At 34.8% G+C, this 23,003-nt stretch overlaps 2 protein-coding genes across 2 annotated transcripts in view; both read left to right on the top strand.

Annotated features, from left to right (window-relative positions):
* The window catches only part of LOC136808480 (uncharacterized), a 209,915-nt gene that overhangs the window by 12,624 nt on the left and 174,288 nt on the right, over positions 1-23,003 (top strand). The window lies entirely within an intron of this gene.
* On the top strand, positions 413-2,209 carry LOC136808470 (uncharacterized). Its single transcript, XM_067065000.1, has 2 exons — positions 413-705; positions 837-2,209. Exon 2 carries the CDS (start codon positions 1,038-1,040, stop codon positions 2,172-2,174), a length of 1,137 nt encoding a protein of 378 aa, XP_066921101.1. The 5' UTR covers positions 413-705; positions 837-1,037; the 3' UTR covers positions 2,175-2,209.

Consider the following 23,003-nt stretch of genomic DNA (forward strand, 5'->3'; position numbering starts at 1 on the left):
CTGTCTACTCAATCAAAAAAATCGAATAAAAAAATTTGTAATAAAGATGATGGGGTGTAGCTGTCAATATAATTGTAAATGGTATTTTGATATACTTTATAAAGTTGAAGCTTTTCAATCAGAAATTAGTGATTTGTATATAATTAGACCAATTCCAAAAGACAAGATCAGGAGATTGAAAATTAAACGTGATAAATTATTGCTTCAGATTGAAAACAGCCTCAATTCTGAAGACTGGGAAGGTGAAGAAGACGAGTATTGGCTTAGAAAAGCACTTTTTAAAGATAGCAATGTTCCAATTGATAGAAGTTATCATGATCGTTTGCCTGGTGAAGAGTGTACAGAAGCGACAGACTGGGAATATGACGAGGTTTCTAGTGATGAAGATTAAAAAAAGTGCATGTTACTGCCGCTAGGCAGTAGTTTTAGTTAGATTATTTTTACGTTTCCTTTGTACTATAGCATTTCGTTTTGTATAGGTTTATTGGTTTGTTATTATATTTTGGATGTCTCTTGTGTATTGATTGTCTTAGGAACTTTACGTCATTTGTGTATAATTAATGTTTTGTTAGTCCCGTGAGAGTTCTGTGCTGTCTATTGTTCTTGTATGTAATAAATGTGTAAGAAATAGGATAATTTTCAATGTTTGTAAATAGCTTGTCAAGTGTACGTACGTGTATGCAGTGTATGTGGAAAGTGTTTTTAGTAAGTAGAATTTCTATATTTCTTGTGTTAAATATTTCTTGACTTTTTTGCCTTAGCTTCTTGTATTTTTACATGAAACTCTTGTACTTATTTATCTTTTCCTAACCTTGTGTTTTATATTTATTTTGTAGCCGTTACTTCGATGAAAGAACGCGTTTGAAAACCAATCCACATTTATGTTTCGTCCCTAAATGTCGAAATGTTTGGATCGACATTTATAGTAAAAACACTGACGTGCACTGTGTATGTTGACAGCTTCGTATGATTGTATATTGGATGCTAGAAGTTGATCAGTTTGCTTCGAGATCAAAAGAATCGGAACTGAAATAAAGATGGCCAATCACCCAATTCATGGATTTAATAATGAACGTTTCAAGTTGGTCGAATTATTGATCGAGTCGACAAGATTTTTAAAACGTGTGTACAGTGGTGTCAATCCTGATCCGGAACTTGACCCAATTATTCATCAACATGAATCGAAACGACTTACAGGTTTGGCAAATGATTTTAAATTACTTTATGACAGAAATTACTCACTGATGCTCTCGATGTACGGAGAAAAGGAAACACAAAAGGAATTTGCAGTTCGAGATGTTATAGATTCAGCACCCCTTAGTTTCAAGAAGGTGAAAGTAGTTCCAAAGTTGGATCGTGTTGAATGTAGCATGGCCGTAAGTTATCCTTATCCGCAAATTTTGGTAGTTTCTCCAGTTGTTGATAGAGCTGTTTGTCGCGTGGTTACTAAAAGTTGTAAGCCCAAAATTGAGTCGCACATGGTCGAAAGTGTCCAGCCTTACCCTAAAGTCAGTGTTATTTCTGAAGTAGTCAAAAATTTTCAAGTGACTATTGGAAAGCCAAAACAAGAAATTTTGTCTCGCGTGGTCGAGAGTGTCGAGCCGTATCCCAATGTCGTCGTCGTTACTGAAGTGTCCGAAAATGTTTTTCACGAGATCGTCCGAAAAGTTAAACCGGAAATTTTGTCTCATCACATGGTTGTCAAAGAAGTTCAACCTCGTCGTGTTGCACGTATTGCTGAGAAGCTGAATGTTTCAATGTTAAATGTGAGTAGAAATTTTAAAGATACACGAACTTTCGATAATGAAACTCCTCTCGTTTCCAAAAGATCAAAAGTGCATCCTATCGTCAGTTCCCCTAACCTTGCAGTTTGCCTAAATGTCCGAAACTACAAACCAAAAGGGAAATGCAAAATTCAGTTGAAACGTTTTTTGGTAAATAACTTTTATTGCAAGCTGTTTTTGAGAAGTTTTTGGATGTTCTTCCTTTTGTCAGATTTTCAAAAGGTTGTTATTGGCTATTCCCGTTGGACTTACGTTTCGTTATCTGGACTAATCAATGGGTTAATCCCGAATGTGGTTTTATATTTGCTTACAGTTATGAGTACTGGGTACCAGTTTGGTCAAGATACCAATATCTTGACGGTGGGGAGTGTTACTGCCGCTAGGCAGTAGTTTTAGTTAGATTATTTTTACGTTTCCTTTGTACTATAGCATTTCGTTTTTTATAGGTTTATTGGTTTGTTATTATATTTTGGATGTCTCTTGTGTATTGATTGTCTTAGGAAATTTACGTCATTTGTGTATAATTAATGTTTTGTTAGTCCCGTGAGAGTTCTGTGCTGTCTATTGTTCTTGTATGTAATAAATGTGTAAGAAATAGGATAATTTTCAATGTTTGTAAATAGCTTGTCAAGTGTACGTACGTGTATGCAGTGTATGTGGAAAGTGTTTTTAGTAAGTAGAATTTCTATATAAATATGATACGATGGTTCCTCAATCAGACAAAAAGTGCAAGTTGGACTCAAAAAAACATATAATAAATGTACAAGTTTGGTCAAATTGAAATTTTAAGTAAAGAATTTAACAACAAATACAAAGTGACAGAAAATGTTGATTTAGAAAAGATCCGATTAACTGAGGGAGTTGTTGCGAATAAGCATGATACTCGATATACGATTGGCTATGAGACGGAACAAGGCAAAATTGTGTCGCTATATATTAAGACTCCGAAAGATTGTGTTTCATCAGGAGTTTCGAGGTTTAGTGAAAATTCACCGTGGAAAATGGGGTTTAATGTAATCGAAGACGAAGCTTGGGTTCGACAATATGAAGCTATATTAAAAAAGATTGAAGACCTCTTAGGTAAAAAATTAGAAGGAGAACCGTTAAACAATGACAAGTACATCAATCCAAAGCTTATCACTTGGGATGGTGAGATTAGAACGAGATTTAAAGGTAACTTTTTTGGTAAACCAGAGAGTATTGGATCATGTGTTTTGCGACTGGAATTTTGAAATTTGGTAGCGTGTATCGAAAGGGATCGAATTATCATTTCATTTGCAGGTTTTTTTGAAAGAGTGTAAATTTAGGAAGAGAAGAGAGACAGCACGTTTGAGAGTCAATTGAGTGATGACGAAGAAGACAGTGGTTATGATACCGTATTGTGAGTTATGAATTAAAGTTGTTAAACTGTGTCATGAAAATAAATGACACAGTTAAAGGAGTTGCGACAACAAGCGAAGGCGCAGGGTATGAAAGGGTATTCGGTGATGAAAAAGGATGATCTTATTTTAGCGCTGCAAGGTAAGCCAGTACCGAAAAAGCTGCGCAAGAACCAGATAAGTGTTGGAACACAGACAGATTTTGAAGTGTGTGATAAGTGTAGCTTGCAAAGGTTTGTCACGCATTTGAAATTTGAAGCTGATCGCCTGCGGCTTGGATATGAGCATGTAGAAATGGGTAAAATTGTATATGAAGATGATTTGGAGATTGATGAGAAAACTGGCGAAGTTTGTGGCTATGAAGTTGATTATGTGAGATATTAGCATGTAATTTGTAAGGAATCACACCTTTACAAATCACTATATTTTGGCGGCAGATCAAAGCTTACATGGCATTGGCAGTTGGGGTATCTGAATCTGAAGTAGCAGCGATTTTGCGTAAAAAATCTTGCTTTCCTTCTTTTCGACCTTGAGCTAAGATAGCTTCGCGCTGCTCTACAGTGATGGCATTAGCTACCTTTTTGGATTTGGTTCGTATTTGTTCTTTCATGACGCGATAGTGTTCGATCTCTTTTAAGATGAACTGGTACTCTTCGTGGGAAATGTGTGCATTTTCAATTGCCTTTGAAACTAGGTTTGAAATTGAATCCAGTTTAGATTCTGCCAAGGTCTTGATTTTGTCGTGTTTTTTAGTCTTAGATTCAAAAACCTTTTGAGTTTTGTGTATGACTCCAGAACCTAAACCGAGCAAAAGTCCAGCTGAAGCAAGAACGATGCTTATAGGAGCTCCGACTCCTGTTGTTAAGGTAGCGACAGAAGCAACTTCTAAAATTGTAATAGCAGTGATTAGAGAAGTATCACTGATCGTCGAAGCAATCGCTCGTCGTTTGAACTGTTTTGCAAGCTTACCTCTTTTTTTTGTCTCATCTCGTAAGAATTTTTCAGCCTCTTCGATTTTTTTGAGGCGATAATTTTGACTTTGTTTGTTGTGGCTCGTTTTCAGTGGGTGCACTTGCGATATTAGGGTAAATTTTCTCTGTATAAACGCTTGTCATTGTTTATTTTAAGCCTGCAGAAAAACCTTTTTGTAATTAAATTGTTGCCGTGTTCATCTTGAACGTGGAAATTGAGGCGATTTGTGAAGTTGTTGCTAAACGTTAAAGTAGCCGGTTGTGCGAGTGTAGCTGTAATAGAACCATCCATATCAACTGTGACGGGCATTGCAACAATGGCGTTGGTTTTTTGGTTGTTTACGATGGTTTTTTTATTGCATTCATCACATGTGAAGACAATGGTGGAGGCGTTGGAAAAACAAAACGATATTGAGGATTTATCAACAGGTTTACCAGTCATGATACCATATGTGTCTGCCTGAACACCGTCTAGTTTAAAGAGGTTGACGACCTCGTCTGAAAGCTTGATGTTGTGTGGCCTTAGAAAGGCTATCATTCCTGTTGATATAATTTTGGTTTTTTAGTTTTAGGTGGAGGTAAAACTTGCCAAGTGACTCTTCCGTTGTTGTGATAGAGATTTACGACTTGTTCATTATTTACGTTAAGAAAGTTGCTGATGTCTTGAGCGAGAATGTCAAAAGTGTATTTTTTATTTATCTTGACTTTAAGAGCATAATCATCAATACCTATTCGATAGGTTAGAATAGTATGGAATTTTATGTGAGTCCAGCCAGGCCATATCTTGAGTTCTTGGAGTTTTATTTTTCCGTGAGGAAAATTTTCAATGTATACAGGATCATCTAATTTTGTGAGTATAACTTGAGACATTTATTTGACTAGATTTTTGAACTTTTTGATACACATTTTTTAAATATCTTGTTTGATCATCGTATCAAACAAGATTAAAATAAATGAGTTACGAACTAAATGAAAGAGCTTTTTACGCTCCAAAGGGAGACCATAAAGAAGTAATCACAGGGAAAGATTTATCCAAATTGGACATTATTGTGGAAGATAACAACAAAAAATCATATGGATTTCATATTAAATTGGAAGATTCACTATTTTATCTGGGTACATATAGATACTACGGCCATGGCGATTTTTATGACGCGGGAGGGTTCCAAAGTGCAAAGAGCGCTTATAATATGCAGCACGATCCCTTAAAGCTTTGGGATACACAATTGAACTTTGCATTTCATTGCGCTACGTCTTCTCTCGGAGTTTCTGTAGAACATCTTAATGCAAAGGAGCCACTCGTCAGAGCTTTGTATCGATTTCACGTTTACTACCACATCAGAAGAGTTTTAAAGCGTATTTTAGCACCATTGCCTAATGAAAAAAATTTTGATAAATATAATAATAACTGTTCGAAAGAGCAGGCTTTTATAATCGCTGACGAATATGGAACATCGAGAAATTTTTACATCTATAGAGGTAAATACTACTACTGGAAGGATTCTCACGCGTCACCTTTTAAGTGGATTATGCCTGATTCACACGGCTTTACAAAGGCAGGTATTGAAAAAATCAGTGAAAGTATTAGAGCTTATACCTATCTTATTTTGACATCTCAGTACGGAGCAAGGCATGGAATTTTAGGTAACGGGTGCTGAAGCCCTTGTTGCTCAACGACTGTTCCACGATAACTTAGAAGACGTGATTAATAAGGTAGTTTCACTGCAAGACGATGTTTCGAGATATCAAGATTCGTTGAAATACGCTCGATCGAATTTGGATTATAGCGTAGGCAAAGGGCTCTATATGTTACCATCAAATATGTTGTTGAAGCCTTTGAATCAAGTCATGGAAGGGTATAACGACAAGATTGTAATCAACAGCTCAGGTCATGGTTTAGGAAAGGTTGTAAAACCAACTCCGGTGATCTTGAAAAAATCACCGCAGATTTCAACTAAAAAGACAGCGGATAGACATCTTCAATTGATTCCTAAGATGACAACTATGCGAAAAAGAGTTCATACTCTTGACGATCACGTAGACGAGAAAACAGCTATCATTGGCATAGGTGTGGCAGCGATTTTAGCGATTTGGCGATACTTCTAGTTTTTTTTCTTTTGTGAAGAATAAAAATATTGATGTATTTCATAGCCTATTAAAGCACCAACGGACGTTAAGAATATCCAAGTGTAATTTGCAGCAGCTAACGCCACTTTTTTGAACAAATTTAATATGGCAGCGAGAAGCGATCCAATGGCTCCAGGCAAAGCTTTAGCGACTTGTTCTGCTAAACGCCCTAGAAGTCTTGCGAGAGCCTTTAACTTGTTTTTAACCCACTCTTGACCTTTATGTGGTTTAGGAGAACCACTTGGAACACCACTACCTCCACCTCCTGTTAAAGACAAGACTAAGGTGGAAATAATGGTGCCAAGGGCTGTGATGGCTGCCGTAATGGTTAAACCGTGTTCTCTGAATATGTTTTTGACTTTCTCTTTGAGACTTATATCATCTTCGCAAAAGTCGTAAAGCGTATCACGAATGCGAGCGATCTGGCTAGAAAGTTGTTTTTGAGTTTGACTCGAAATTTCAAGTCTGACTTTTCGCTCTTGTTGAAGCTCTTTTAAACGTGCTTTTAGTTCTAGTTTTTCTTGAGGGTCTTGAGCATTTTTGAGTTCATCTTTTGTGCCTTTAATTTGTTCATCAATTTCTGTCAATTTTGAAGCGTTGTTAACAAGTTCACCTTTGAATCTTGTTAATGCTTTGTCAAGGCCTAGCATTTCTCGCATTTCAAGATCGGTATTGGTAGCTATATCACGAGAGAGAGTTTTCACGGTCTCAATGATTTGTTCACTAGTCATGGTTTGCATTTCAATCATAGTAGGAGTGTCGTCGAGAATTTTAGATACTGCGAGTATAGTTTGTTCCGATGGATTTATGATCGTATTAATTGTTTTTTGAGATCTGAATTCACCATTGTTTTTAGTGAGAGAGAATATTCCTTACTGTTTTTGATGAAATAGAGCTGATTCCGCCCTTTTTCGTTTTTGATTGTAAATTTATCATCTAGATAAAGTTCAGCGCTGTTGTCAAATTCCCATTTCATGTGTTTGTACAAGTCGCTTATCTTAGATCTTTTTATTTGACGTCGTTGATTTTCAATTGACGGGTGATTTTCAGTTGGTTCGTCGTCGTAAGTATAGGGCGTTGAAGAACGGGTAGGATCAGTAAAAGTAGTTGTCTCTTCGTCATTATATGCTTCGTTTTCATATACATAATCTTCATCATCGTTATTTTTTGTTTCCATTGGAATATTTTCTTCGATTGTTGGTTCAAACATGTTTCTTTTTATCTTATAATAAAGATGCTTGCAAGATACGGAAATAAAATGATTGACGAAGATATCAACAGAGAAAGATATAACAACGAAAATTTTAGGCAGCCTGCTAATTTTGATCATAATGTAAATCCTGTATATGGAGAGGATATCGATCCAAACAGAAGCTCGCGAATCATTCGAGCACAACATTTTAAGCGTCAACACGTGGTAAACACGATTACTCCAAATTCTGTCAAACCTGGGTCTACTCTAATCGTTGAAATGCCAAAACTTGGAAAGAATGACATGATCGTACCAGGAAGCACTTTTCTTAGTTTTAACATGGAGATTAGTGGCACGAAAGACGTCAAAAGAAGTATAGTTCCAAATTTAGGTCGAAAAATTATTAAAAAAATAGGGATCAAATTTGAAGGCAAACCTGAGAGAGAAATTGACGAATACGATGAAATCATGACATATATGGACTTGTGGTTATCAAAAAAGGAAAAAGCACGACGGGTTTTTCAGGGAATCCAAACTGAGGATGGATTGAAACATAGAGTTAAATCCAACGGTGCGAGTGGAGATGCAGGGGAGCAGGCTATTGGTAAAACGTTGGGGAAAAGGTTTAGAATTCCATTTGATTTCTTCGAGTTGCTCAACGATGTCACTCCGTTTTCACAATATCATTTGAGAGAAAAGCTTCAATTTGAGTTCACATTTAACGATGCCAAGTCAGTCATTTTAGGGAGCACGGATGCACTTGCATTATCAAATGAGCGTGATTATGATTATATAGCCAATGACATCAAGCTGGAATATGATATCATCACTGATGAATATTTGAGTCAGTCAGTCATGGCATGGCAAAGTATAGTCGAATGATTGTGCCTGTCAGACACATTATGAGATATACAACAAAAACAATCAAGAAAACTGACACCATTGTCAATTTACCGGTAAATATCGATGTGGATAGATTGTCATATATCTTAATTTTGGCTATTGATCCCGATGATAGGAAAGAGTTTAGGCGAAACGACACCTTTAAAAATCTGGACGTGACCAAAGTCAAAGTGCAATATTCAGGTCATCCAAATCAGTTGTATTCAGGAGATTTGTTAACTGAAAACTCATACGATCAAATATTAAAGCTTTTTGATAGCAACGGGGTAACAATGGGCGAATTTTTAACAACCAAATATTCACTTTGCCTAGATTTTAGGCCAAGTACAGACTTTAAGCTACACGGAAATGGATTGAAGTTAAACGATGAATTAAAGATTGAAATCAATCGCGTTGGCGCTGGCACTGGAAATCTTAATTTGCATGTTTTCCTATTGAAAGACGGCCACTTGAATATTCACGAAAACGGTTTTAGAAATATCTTGGTTTAAATTTGGCCTGCTTGTATGCTTATATTTTGAATAAGCATGGATAAGTAACCTTTAAAAATTTTGAAAAAATTATTTTTTCAAAAATAAATGAGTTATGTAAAACAGCCACATACAGCTATATTTAGCGGTCCCACAAGCTGTGGAAAAACGCAAAAAGTTCTCGATCTGATCGAAAAAGAATATCAGCATCACTTTGAAAACATCGTCATCCTCTGTCCGACAATTCGGTGGAACAAAACCTATCTTGAAAGGTCGTGGATATGGAAGGATAATTACGTTTTTGTGTTTGAACCAAAAACAAATCTTTTTGAGTTGATTGAAAAATTATCCAAGTTATTTGCAAACGAGGAAACACTGTTTATCATAGATGATATGATAGCTGACGAAACGTTGGATAAAAAGCGTCAACCGTTGCTTGAACTGGCTATCTCAGGAAGACATAAAATGCATAGCCTCTGGCTTCTTACTCAAAGTTACACAGCAATCCCTAAAAATTTACGACGTCAAAAAAAGCAGCTTTTTGTCTGGTATCCTAGCGAAAAATCAGACATGAAAATGATGGATGAAGAAACAAATTTGATGAGCTCTGAAGATTTGAATAAAGTCAAAGAGCAGCTCAAACGTGAAAAACATGCCTGTCTATATGTCAAGCTGGAACATCCGAGAATGTTCAAAGTTCTCTCTTAAAATAAATGGATAAGGAAAACCAAGAAATACAAGTTGTAACCAGAGATTTGGGAAAAGAGGATAAGAATTGCGCTATTCAGCTATAGAAATATAGGCTAGGCGACCTTTTGTTCTATTGAAATATCTGCGTCCGATCGATTGTTTTAGTTCTGAACCAATCGGAGCGCTTGATTATACTATGCGCACAAGACTAGAAGTACAAACAAAAAATGGCAACCGTGGTTGATATCGAAAGTGAAATAAAAATATTTTTAATATCGGGTATTTTGGTATTTTTTTATAAGCATTTTTCATTTTGGACAGGGCGGATACAGTGTTAGTCGAGCCAAAAACTTTCAGTTTTAGCCAAAATACTTTCCTCAAGGAATGCTCGAACCAATGTCACAGATTATATTGTAGAAATAGAAATAATTACTAGTGAAAAATAATTTAAAATTCATTGCATTCAAACACAAAACGAAGCTGAAGTGTTTTGACAATCATATAAAAAGAGCTAGCTAGGTTGAATATTAAAACAATGAAGGAGAAGGGAAGGAAAGGAAAAAAAACAGGACTAAAACGATGGCAATTCATGATATCAATGACAAAAAATCAAAAATATCATGAATTTTTTTGTAAGAACTTTTTGAAGTATACACATAACAAAGCGAAAAATAATAGCAATATAATACAAAAAAGAAGCACACATTAAAAACAAAAATTATACAAAAATCTGGTCGCGTTGTAATAACAAAAAATAATAATAAACTGGTTAAATTTCTGGACTTATTTGATTCTTGTTATGTCAATTTTATTTTTCTTATTGCTTCTAAAAAGTTACCTAAATAATTGCAAGAAAATTAATTACAAGAAAAAAACTTTGACTTGATCCTTCCTCACTAAAAGCACCTTGGAAAATAAACATATTATTGTGAAACAGTATATAAAAAATCGGTCACTCTTGGATTCAGGCGGGCTCACTAATTCCAATAGAGGTGTGATTCTAAGATAAAAAGCAATTTACCCTTTCAAATAAAATTTTAGAGAAAAAAAGTATGAATATGAATATATAATAATAGTCTACCCGCATTCTGGTGTCTTGTTTGGGACTATTTGCGTAATCAAGCAGGAAATCCTGGTAAAACAGGGATAAAAAGCCCTCAATCCAACTGCAAACAAACCATGACATCAGCAATGTCATCAGAAAAAAAACTGATTTGTACATAATGCAGCATGTTTTAGTATCGAAATTCAGTTGCCATTAAAAAATAAATTTCATATATACTACATACATTATATACACATAAGAACTCATTTTCATTGGCAATTACAGCCATTACATATCAAAATCAAATCAAGATGTACTTTCCAGAGAGGATTTACATGATACAAATTGATATTCAGTTTACAGGGAAAAATTTGAATCCAAAAACATCCAAGATAGAAACAAATTGTTAGGTACACATAATGCACATAATCAATTTGATAGAATTATTCCATTGTTGTTTCCATTGAGTTAAATATAGTTTCAACTCATCCATCTTATTAGCAGAATTTGTTGGTGTTTACAAAGATATTGAGCCTTGTACGTGACAAATTCAGACAAATTTTAAGCCGATTCTCATTGTAAAACCAACCACGTGAAGGTACAAAATAATTCATGGATCTAGGTTATTGGGCAGTATGATGGTAACTAACCTGAAAGTATATAATAATGAAAATGGGAATTAGGATCTTTGCAGCAAGCTATCATGAACAAATAGACCTTTTTTCAAAGAGGCCACCTTGTTGAATAATTATGTAGTCTAGCAGAAAAACAATGATAAAACCATGCATAATTATTACAATATGCATGATACAGTATGGCTCTATCATTGTTTTTATAGCTGGATTATATACATAATTATTCAACAGGACGACCTCTTTGAAAAAAGGTCTATACAGAACACAAACAACAAATCTTAATTCCACCGACCACCGACAACAACCGGTGAAATAAATCTTATATATAACCGGATAACGGTCAATACTTCATGAGCCAATCCAATCAACCGGTCGCCAATTACTATTCACCGGTCAGAGCCAATCTACTAACCGGTCAGAGTCATCGCCCTTTCAGAATCATAGTTTTTTAAATTACATAAAGTAAAAATATTAGAGCCTGATTGCAATTTTCTGTTACAAAAACTTGAAATTTCAATCCCAAAAAAATGTTTTTCCTCAGTAGAAGGTAAGGTAAAAAGGCATCAACAATCAAGGATAATTTAGCGTGTACTTACCAAATCTAAAATCCATTGCCATCAAGCAAGTTTTGCTAGGAAAACATTTTTTCATCTAAAACTTGGAAAAAATTACAACATTTTAGTCGATTTTGCCCATCTTCAATCAAAATGCTAAGAAAGTTTGAAGATTTGCCATGTAAAACTAAGCTATAGGTTGTCATTTAATCAACCTTACTGCTACCCATAAAAACTATGTTTGCAACACAAAAAAAAATATTTTATTCAACTTAACAAAAAAAAATACACTTTTAATTAATTTTTCAGCTATCTTTGAAGGATGTGCCAAAAAAGATCTAGAAGGGTGCAATAAAAACCAAAGCTAGGCTAGTCACCTACAACCTTTTGCCAACCCAAACCACTTTATTTTGACTCTGAAAGACTTTCCAGTAAGCAACTAGTAAAAATAAAAGGTCCCATTTCACATCCAATTTTAGCATGCTGTTCCGCCATCTTTTTCTCAAAAAATAAAGCATGCAACAGCAGATTTTTTTGTCAGTGGAAACCCCAAAAGATCGTTATTTGCTTTCATTGTTTATCTCAGTAGGAAACCCCTCCAAAGGAGTAAATTCAGACAGTTTTTCTTGAACTGTTATAATACTGCACATAACGCCATTTTTTTCGCAGTACCTTCTTGGCCAAGTTGTTCCCTAGCCTAGCGACTTCAGACGACGCCGAATTCAATGGTCAACAATGAGAAAACAGCGAGCGGCAGCGGCGATTCTTATCCTCTTTTCCCAAATCTCTGTTGTAACTAAGAAAAAAAGTGAAGGTCGAGTTAAAGCTGGCAAACAACTTGCAGAATGGAACTGGAATTGTTAAGAACAAGACTTCAAGATAATCCAGTGAAAAATCAAGTGATGAAAAAGCTCCAAGTTACCTATCAAGTAAACATTACTATTATAGCGGAGCAGGAATCGTTTTAGTCGCAGGAATAGCAATATTATATTTCTGGAACAATAAAACCATCCCTGAAAAAACTCCGCCTCCTACCCCACCGACAAAAACCCAAAAATTCTGACGACGACGATTTTTTAAGCTGATTAGTCGTTAAATATCTTATACTAAACATGTCTTCTAAGATTGATAAAAAAGAAATCATGCAAAATTTAGGTTGTTGGGGGTAGTTATCGCTGGTTTTTTTAAGATTGGATTTGATTATATCAGCGGTAAAAAAGTGACTTTTCGAGTTTTTGGAGAACTATTGTATTGCAGCAGCTGGAGATTTGATAACGATCCAAGTTACGGATTAAACGTGGTATCCCTTTACGCCTGAATACCGCTTAAATAAGAAACACAAACTTTTTTTGAAACAATTGAAACATATTTTTTCCAATATGTCATATTTGCGAATCCCTGAGTTGAGATCAAACAACGAGCAAGCTGTATTTTAAGATGGAAATCATCTTAAAAACTTTTTTTAAGCCAGAAATTGGGGATGTAAAGACAAGTTATCACCAAGCAGCAAAATATTTTTTCAAAATTTCAAAATGAATTTTTTGAGGATACTTATTCCCGCTTATTTGAAATATAAGCACTTAAGCAAAAATTTACAAATGGTCAAAATGAACTAAGATAAATGGCAAGCATTGCAATAATGGCAGGAGGAGCGCTAGTTAACGCGCTAGCCTTCTCTGGAACTAATTTTTTATTTAGTCAATTTGGAAATCATGGAGAAGAAATGAAGCGTCACAATCTCGCTATGGAACAGTTTACTCGAGATCGTGAAGAATATTCACAGAGACGTCAAAAAAGGTTTGACTATATCAACAAAACGTTAATGTAATATTCGTCTTGTTGGCTGTTTTTTGGCCATCCAAAAGGACGCTTGCTGCCGCTTACGCACCCTTCGAGTTCGTACCTATGGCGCTTATTTTCAGTACTGACGTGCCTCTTTAACGCGTCTCTAGTTCGACCTTTTTTTGGGTCTAGAACATCTGACACTTCGTACGCACGAGTCCAAACTTTGTCATCAATAGTGACAGTAAAAAGTGAGGTTTCATAAAATTTGAATGAGATAATAGACATCTTTATTCACATTTTCTAAGTCTAACTTGCAAAGCTTTAGGTCAAATAAATCATACAACTTATTTACCATTTAAACACTCGTTTCAACAACAGCTAATGCTTTTTTAAGGGTCACTACTTTGAGCATCTACCTGAAATAAATGAATCTGAATGTTAATAAACCAGAGCTCATAAAAATGTGTTTGGAATTCGTTGGATATCCAAATCACAAAGCTAAAGCGGCTGAAATCGCGCAAATCAGAAAAATGAACCGAACGATCTCAGAAAAAAAACTAATTGAACTAGAAAAAGAGGCTAAATTTATCGAGGAAAACAAATGTGACGCGTGTTTAAAAGAACCATTTATTCAGCAAAAAATTGACGAGCAAACCTATAACGAAAGACTCTTAGCTAGTGTAACACGAAAATTGGTATGTTATTATTGTCAGCACTCAGACCTTACAGTAGATGGAGATCAAACTTTTTGTGTAAAATGTGGAGTATTACAAAATCCATCTTTTCGTACGACAAATATCCGCATTAAAAATATAGTAAATCTTTTGTATGATCTTAATAAATCATACAAAAATCTGAGCAGCTTTAGGCTTTTTGGTGTTCTTCTATGACTTTTTTAACGCCTTTGTATGTCAGCCACTTGTAAGTTCCACGGCTCTAGGCTTTTTAGATCTTACAACAACGTTCTAAGCATTGTCTAAGTTTACGAACGCGTCGTGTGGATTTTTACCACCTCCGCGGATGCCAGATCGGGAGTCTGGCGCTAAGTCCCCGAAGACAAAAATTCAGATCGAGGAATTGTCGCTTTGTTTTTAAAATGCCTAAACTCATTTAGTCACCACTCTTTCACTCGTTCAGGAGGTAATTCAGTATCTTCAGGTATTAACATCAATTCCTCTCGTACAAAAGCTCTTTCAGGCCCGTCTGCAAGATAATACAAAACTCGCTGACCAGAATTTTCTATAACTCGATCTAACCTAAACGTTTTTCTTGACCAGTTATTATCAGTTGCACGCCTTTTGGTATCGCTATTTTCTCTCCAGGCTCAAGCAAATGTCGATATAAAACCATCAACAGAAGCAACATCTTCCGGTTCATACGGCTTTATTTTCAACTCTACATTCTCTAACTAATAGCTTTGCTAGGTGTCATTTTAGTGCGATCAAGCTTCCTGTTGTTCAATTTTGTCACACATTTTGTAAATATTTCACCCAAATTTTCGAATCTTTCTCACTTTGCAACTCTTGTGCGTCTTGAGGTTTAAACAGCATCATAGCTAATAGCTTATTAAAATTTTCTACAAAAGCGGTAAAACTGTGATGATATTTTGTAACCACACTTTTCACAGAACGTTGTTGCCTTTCATCAGCTTTAAACTTCACCCTTAAACTCGGTTCCTGAGTCGACATGGAGTTCTTCTGGATATTTCAACGGTCCCTTTCTATAAATGTCTTTAAACATTCCGCGACTTCCTTCGCCTTTTTCGTGCGTAAAGGTCTACTCGCTGCATATCCTGAAGCGATGTCAATGACATTTAAAGCGTATTTATACGTATTTTGATATACCTTGTCATGAGGTAAATATAACAAGTCAGCCTGGTGAATTTTGTTTGGTTTCGTTACGTAAAAATGGGCATACTTTATCTTTTTAGGCCTGGGTAATTGTATTTGCCAAAGAGCTTGCATTGCCAGCCAAAGTCTCACAATTTTTAAGGAAAGTCCAGACTCTTTTTTAACATTTTTTCAGCTTTCTACCTATCCATAAATTTTCTGTCTGATAGTAGATCTCGCTTAGTTTCTCATCAGTATTCATTTATTATAGGAGATTTTTTGTGTATATTTTTTATACACAAAAAAAAAAATACCAGTTCTCAAAACAGTTTTCGATAGCCCATACTTTTTCGCGGTAATATTTCATATATGCAGCCTCTGCAAATCATATCCACGCATTCATTCTGTCAATACAGTCTTTTATATCCCATATTTTTTCGCGGTAATATTTATATAATATTTCATATATGCAGCCTCTGCAAATCACATCCACACCTTCAAGTTCTGTAATACCTTGAAATTCCCACTCATCATGTGGATTAATCGCAAATCCAAAAAATCTATCTCCGCAATGATCACACGTATAAATTTCATTATCAGTCATCGTCATGTTTATTCTCAATTTTATCCTCAAAAACATCACTTTTTCAGTTTTTGCAAAACCTTCAACATGATTCGCTGTATGTGCTGCGATCAAAACAGGAGTTAAATATCGACCAAACGTTCCAACAAGCAAAGCCCCTACATCCGCCATACTTTCTTTTATAATGGGATCCTCGTCAATATCTTTGCGAAGCTGATCTACATTGTTTATTAGTAAAAATTTAGAAACACTCTTCGAATACAAATTTATAGCGTGAGCAGAGACGGCTTTTCCTGTTTTCTCCGCCTTGTGTTGTTGAATATTTTGATGATACTTATTGTGTAAGTTTTCTATTATCGAGTCTGAAGCTTTTCGAATTCTTGGTATAGTCCACGGTGTCTTTCCAGGAAGTTTATTAGCTTTACCTTGATGTATAAGTTGAATTAAAAAATCTCGCTTATTATTAGAAACTGGGACCTCTTCAGAATTATCATTTTCAACACATAAAATTTCATCAATATCACTCATGATCTTTATTATATTGCGAAATCGATAAAAAATTACAAATATTGTTAAGTATAAGGGAAAAATTAAACATAACTCTAATATCATTTTTTATTTAAATAGACAAAACTCGAGTCGTCACCCGAGAACCCAGTGGTTTTTGTAGAGACCAGCTTATCATGCTATTTTATACCAGACTTCAACTGTCAATCTCTGTCGGTGAGATCAGCTTATCATGCTATTTTATACCCAGTTTGGTCTGTCAGTCTCCCAAGCGTTGTCGATGGCGCCATCTTCAACTTTCCGACACTTTGACCGCTCATTTTTGAGTTTTGATGTGTACTCTTCACATTCTTGAATCAGCAGTTGTTTTGAGTTTTGATGTGAACTCTTACACAATCTCCGTCTGTTTTGAGTTTTTGATGTGAACTCTTACACAATTACCAAGCGTTGTCGATGGTACCATCTTCAACTTTCTAACACTTTTTCCGCTCATTTTTGAGTTTTGAACTGACTCGACAGCTTTTTGTAATCTTGAACTTACTACGCATTAACGAAGCCACTTTTTGTGACAACTTTCAGAGGCCGTTTGGTTCGCTGATTACTACCTGGGGCGCAGTCATTCGTGGGTGTAGGCCAGTCTACTCAGCGCCCCAGGGGTGGATTTTTATCGAGATGAAGAGAGCCATACACCACTCTAGAATCTGATTTTTACCACCAAATTACTCTATATTCGCTCAATTATTACATCAAAACAGTTTTGCTTTGTTTTTCGCTTGTGGTTTGTAAAATGTCACATGGGTTTTTCTATCTTCTCAGGGAATTTTTCTCTTTCCTCGAATGAAAGTTGCCTCTCTAACCACTTGATCACTAGCCTCATTTAAAAACCAATATTTTCACCCTATTTGTGTCTTATCATAAAAAATTACTTCCGGAAGTTGACAATCTATTTAATGACTTGTAACTAATTAGTGAATTTTTCTACTATTCACTAATTAATTAACTATAAAGCAGTTTAAAATAAGTTAATGAGTTGCTCCTTCTGAAATAGCTTCTTTTTTTTCATACTGACATACCTCTTGTAAGCGTAGTTATCCCTTCTCTATTTAGTGCAAATTTAACACAAAGGCCTTGTGTGAATCCCATCTTCAAAAACATATCTCTTATCATAATAGGCAGTCAAGATCTGTAACTTCTCGTTTCTGATCTTCATCAAAACACCATTCATATGCACGATTAGGATGCCAAGTTTTAACTTCTAACTCATCTCTACATATTATACCGACTGAAGTTCCATAAGCCCACGTTTGATTCCCATCTTGTATTTTTATCATCGTCTGCGCTTAACGCTACTTTTCGCACAGACTGTGTGTAAACTCGATGCTTTTCACTAACAAAACGCTGCTGTGTTCTATACTGAATTTTTCCTGTTTCATACACATTTTTATAGTCTTCAAATGAAATTCTTTTTTTCACTACACACTTTTTCGTACCTTTACACTTTTTGTCAACTCCTCCATCAAGCTTCTGATACGCATACATTTTGGTCTAAGAGCTACAAATCTGTCATGATTTTACCACCAAGTTCATCTTTCATTTTACCTAACACTTTCTTATTTTTTCCTACCTCAAGTGGCCGATATTTAGCGTTATTCTGATCATCAACTTAAAATAATTGCTTGTGTCAAATCTATTTTCTACATCTCCAGCAATATCTCTATAAATATCTTCTGTCTTAACATGATAAACAAACGAATCTGTATCCATGTACATTAACTTTGCTGCTCCTTCATATTTTGGCTTAATATAATCATAATGAAATTCATACATTACAATCTTACTCAAATCTAGAATCGCCGAACCAAGATATACCGGCTTATTCATAACAACCTTATTCCGCCTCATGTTCATGGCCACAAACTTGTCGGTAAAGCGCACAGTACTCTTATAATTACCTTAGAAGCATACATTTTGCGCTTTCTTTCGCTATTAACTAACTTGATATTCTTTGTTCACGAACATTCTCCATTGTTTTACCAAACATGCTATTATTCATAAGCTTAAAAAAATCTTTCTCAAAATCATTTTTAGCTTGTCCGCGCATCTTTGTATTAAAGCTAATATATGGTTCCAGCCAGGCTTCTTGTTGAAATGAAATTGCTCTATACCTTTTTTAATACTAATCCATGTTCCATAGCCTGTTTTAAAAAATCTATATGAACTACATATCGTTCCTTATCAAACAAATTGCATGCCAATTTTTCAACTTTTCCAAATTTCATCTTCTCAGGTAAAAAATGGAAGCTCATTATGTTGCTTGCTTAACTTCTTGGGATATTCAACATCCACTTCTAATACATATCCAATATCATCGTCATCACTTTTATGATTCAAAACATCTATGCTATCAGGATCTTCCACCCATTCAAAACCACCTGTTGGCAACTTTTTAGACATTGCCCAACCGTATAAATTATTCGCATCGACATACTTCATATATGTGACTCTTCTCTTTCATTATACTGTTTTCTCCTATATTTTATTTTGCTTGAGCATAATGCATCATCACTTGACATAGTCCTCCTCGAATACCTTTCTCAAACATCAACAGCATGTCTTTGTCAGTCAATATTCAGTTGAACTCCAGTAAGTTTCAAAGCTGCTATCCAAGCCAAACTGGCGCAAAATAAAAATGAGCTGGATCTAACCCATATTTTTCTTGACATGTATCTCGAACATTTTCAAAAACATCTGCTAATAACAAAACATCGCTCCTAAATAAATCAATCATGAAAATCCCCCAAATCTCTACATTCTACGCCATCAATATACCTTCACAGCATGTTGATAATCTCTATCTGATATATCACTCAAATTCAAATGGCTATAAAACGCTTGTTTTTCAGGTAATACCTACCTCTTTAAATCTCTCAAAACTATCCATTGTATCATAAGGATATACCACGTAGTAAAAACAATCTAAAATGATCGTCGTTAAACACATCGACTCTGTAAATTGCTAAAACTTTTTTCTATGGCTTCCCGATTTAATTGTCTTGTTTTAATGCTTTTACATTCTTCACACTCACATCTTGCTATATAATTGTATCTATTTCACAAGCTCTACATCTTTTCTTCACAACACTTGATACCATCCGTATTTGTACCAACCAAGATTATCCACCAAACTACTTAAAGAACCTTCATAAATCGACAAACTATAAAAATCTCAACATACATTTCTTGTTTTCTTCCTCGTTTTCCCATTCTTATTTCATACATTACAATTTCCATCCTTATCTCTACAACATCAACATAAATTGGAACCGAAAAACTGATTACCTCTCTGTATTCTCTTGCAAGAACTTCCATTTCATCAACATCAAACTGTTGAGCTAATTCTCGAATAATAATATGTGCATCATAGTTGCTCAAATTGTGAAACACTACTGGCACGTGTTTCGGTATTCGATAAGAAATTACAACTACTATGACTTGGACAAGATATTTCCCAGATAGTGACAATGATTACGACCTTACGATCTAATATTTGTGGATACTTGAAAACCCTTTCTACAAAGATGACACATTCTTGCATCTCTATATTGTTCCTTTTCTTCATCTGTTAAAGGCTCCATTTTACGCTGTTTATATCTCAACACTCTCTCAACTTGCCGTTTTAAAGTTTTACAAAACGTCATTATTACATCTTCTCCCCTATACTGTTCAAACGCCCTTTCATATTCACCATGCGCAAATTTAACTAACATAGCTGCACCACAACCTACATGCTCTGCAACATTGCGAGTTGATGGTTTATTTTCCCTATCTTGTACACCTTGAATTGGTTGAAGTATACATTCAGTATCAGCATAAATCACAAATGGTACTCTAATCGATTTAGAACCTTCTTGATATCTTAAATGTTTTTTACCTTCCTCAGGCATCTTTACATAACAAAAATCATGATCCTTACATGCTTGAATATGTATTTCCAAAGTATCTTTACTTCGAAAACTACCTAAACAATTGCGACAGTAAAAGTCTCCATGTGATCTGAAGTTACACTCTAAAAGAGCTGATAATGATTTAATCGCTACATAATGCTCTTGTTACCTTGCTGAATAAGTAACAAATATTACACACTTAGATCTTTCAGTATTATATTTTGAAATATATGCCTGTCTTATTTTCAGCTCGCCTTCGATGACAAGTACATTAAAGCAATGTTAGAATTCTGATTTTCAAATTTCTTCCATTGATTATTGGTATTGGAAAATCGATACCATTCCAATTATATCGATCAGTATATGGCTTTATCTTTGAAACTCTTTCAGGATGAACTCTGATTTCCTCGTGATGTAAAGCAACAGTCACAGCCCACTTGAAACACTCATCATCACCTTCATTTTTTGGATTGATACAACACTTCTTATTTTTTACCCATCAGGCAGCTCAATATATGCGCCTCCCGATCAAATCCACCCTGTGACAATGGTACGTCATCTCGACTACATGCACAAACACAAAGTCGCTCGCTCCATTGTGTTAATTATCCTTTCATATTGTTGCATCAAAGACGTTCGCATTTCATCTAAGACTTCTTCTAAATCAGAACCTTCCATAATAACATTTGGTGGATTTGACCATATCATTTTCGTTGTCTCTTCGCTTCCATCTCGTCTTCTAAACAAAACTGCTATTTCCAAATGAACTTTATAACTTTCCCCTCGTCTGACCATCTCCCCTAACACTTTTAATACATGATGTCTTGTACGTTGTATATATTCCTCTACACTAACAACACCTTGATGTTCTTCAACACCTTTACTTCTAAATCTAACATATCCACCATCAAATGCGCCTTCTATTTCTTCAGGTCTAAATCGCTTTGACAACGCTAATTCAACGACTTCACTATTAGCAACATCTTCCACAATGCGTTGCATTGAACCGATTCTATTTGATACTCTATTTGTCGCAATATTCTGCGCTATACGAGACTTTTTTCCACCAATAACTTTCAATCCTTCCTTTTTAGCCAGTTTAACCAATTCTGATTTTCTAAGTTTACTCAGATCTTTAATTTGAGGTTGAACTACTCTACGATGATACAAAATTGTATCGATTAATTTACTTCTATTTAGACCTCCATAACCTATAATATTTTCTGCTTTTGCTATAGCTTTAAGGCTACTTTTTCTCTCTCTATACAACGTGCCTACAGTATCGCGATAATGTTGAATACGATCTATTAAAGTGCTCTTATTAAAACCACTATAAGGCACGTTTTCCGCTTTTGCTATTACAATCAATTCCTTAAGCGTTTGTTTCATCATCAGGTTTTTTAAATTGTCCATTTATTATATGTTTTTTTGAGTCCAACTTGCACTTTTTTTAATCTTCATCATTAGATTCCCACCAATCTGGCGCTTCTGTATTCTCTTCACCCTTTTTACGTATTCCAGTACGCCGATCAATTGAAAGAAGACCTCGATGATTAAACAAGTATTTTCTTGTCTAATATTTTATCTCTTTGAGCATATGCGTAATTTGCGATAATAATTCATCACGCTGTATTTTTAATCTCTTTATTTTAGCTCTCTGAATAAGACTCTTTTTATATAATTTATTAATCTCACCTTGATATTTACAAATCTTATCAACATACTTACAATAAGCAAAAATTTCACATCCACATTCTGTACAAGCCATTTTATTATATATATTTTTTTTGACCACTTTTATTTTTCATTCTCAAAAATTTACCCGTTTTCAACCTAAAATCTTGACCTCAAAAGCACCTCATTTGAAGCGGTAATTTTACGATAATTTTTGATAATTTTAAGTAATTCTTGACCTCAAAAACACCTCATTTAAAGCGATAATTTTACGATAAGTTTAGGTAATTCTTGACCTAAAAACCACCTCATTTGAAGCGGTAATTTTACGATAATTTTTGATAATTTTAAATAATTCTTGACCTCAAAAACACCTCATTTAAAGCGATAATTTTACGATAAGTTTAGGTAATTCTTAACCTAAAAACCACCTCATTTGAAGCGGTAATTTTACGATAATTTTTGATAATTTTAAGTAATTCTTGACCTCAAAAACACCTCATTTAAAGCGATAATTTTACGATAATTTTAAGTAATTCTTAACCTAAAAATCACCTCATTTGAAGCGATAATTTTACGATAATTTTTGATAATTTTAAGTAATTCTTGACCTCAAAAACACCTCATTTGAAGCGGTAATTTTACGATAATTTTTAATAATTTTAAGTAATTCTTGACCTAAAAATCACCTCATTTGAAGTGGTAATTTTACGATAAGTTTAGGTAATTCTTGACCTAAAAACCACCTCATTTGAAGCGATAATTTTACGATAATTTTTGATAATTTTAAGTAATTCTTGACCTAAAAATCACCTCATTTGAAGCGGTAATTTTACAATAATTTTTGATGTCCCAGGTCGCTCCAAAACCTATCTCTAAATTCTTATTGTGACTGTTTTGAAGATGATGACATACCTGGAAAAAATGGAAG

Source organism: Clytia hemisphaerica, unplaced genomic scaffold, assembly GCF_902728285.1.
Source record: "Clytia hemisphaerica strain Z4C2 unplaced genomic scaffold, Clytia hemisphaerica genome assembly, whole genome shotgun sequence".
NCBI classification, from domain to species: domain Eukaryota; kingdom Metazoa; phylum Cnidaria; class Hydrozoa; order Leptothecata; family Clytiidae; genus Clytia; species Clytia hemisphaerica.

What these genes read in the sequence shown, in the direction of transcription:
- LOC136808470 (XM_067065000.1), top strand. Translation starts at nt 1,038, where the DNA reads ATGGCCAATCACCCAATTCATGGATTTAATAATGAACGTTTCAAGTTG.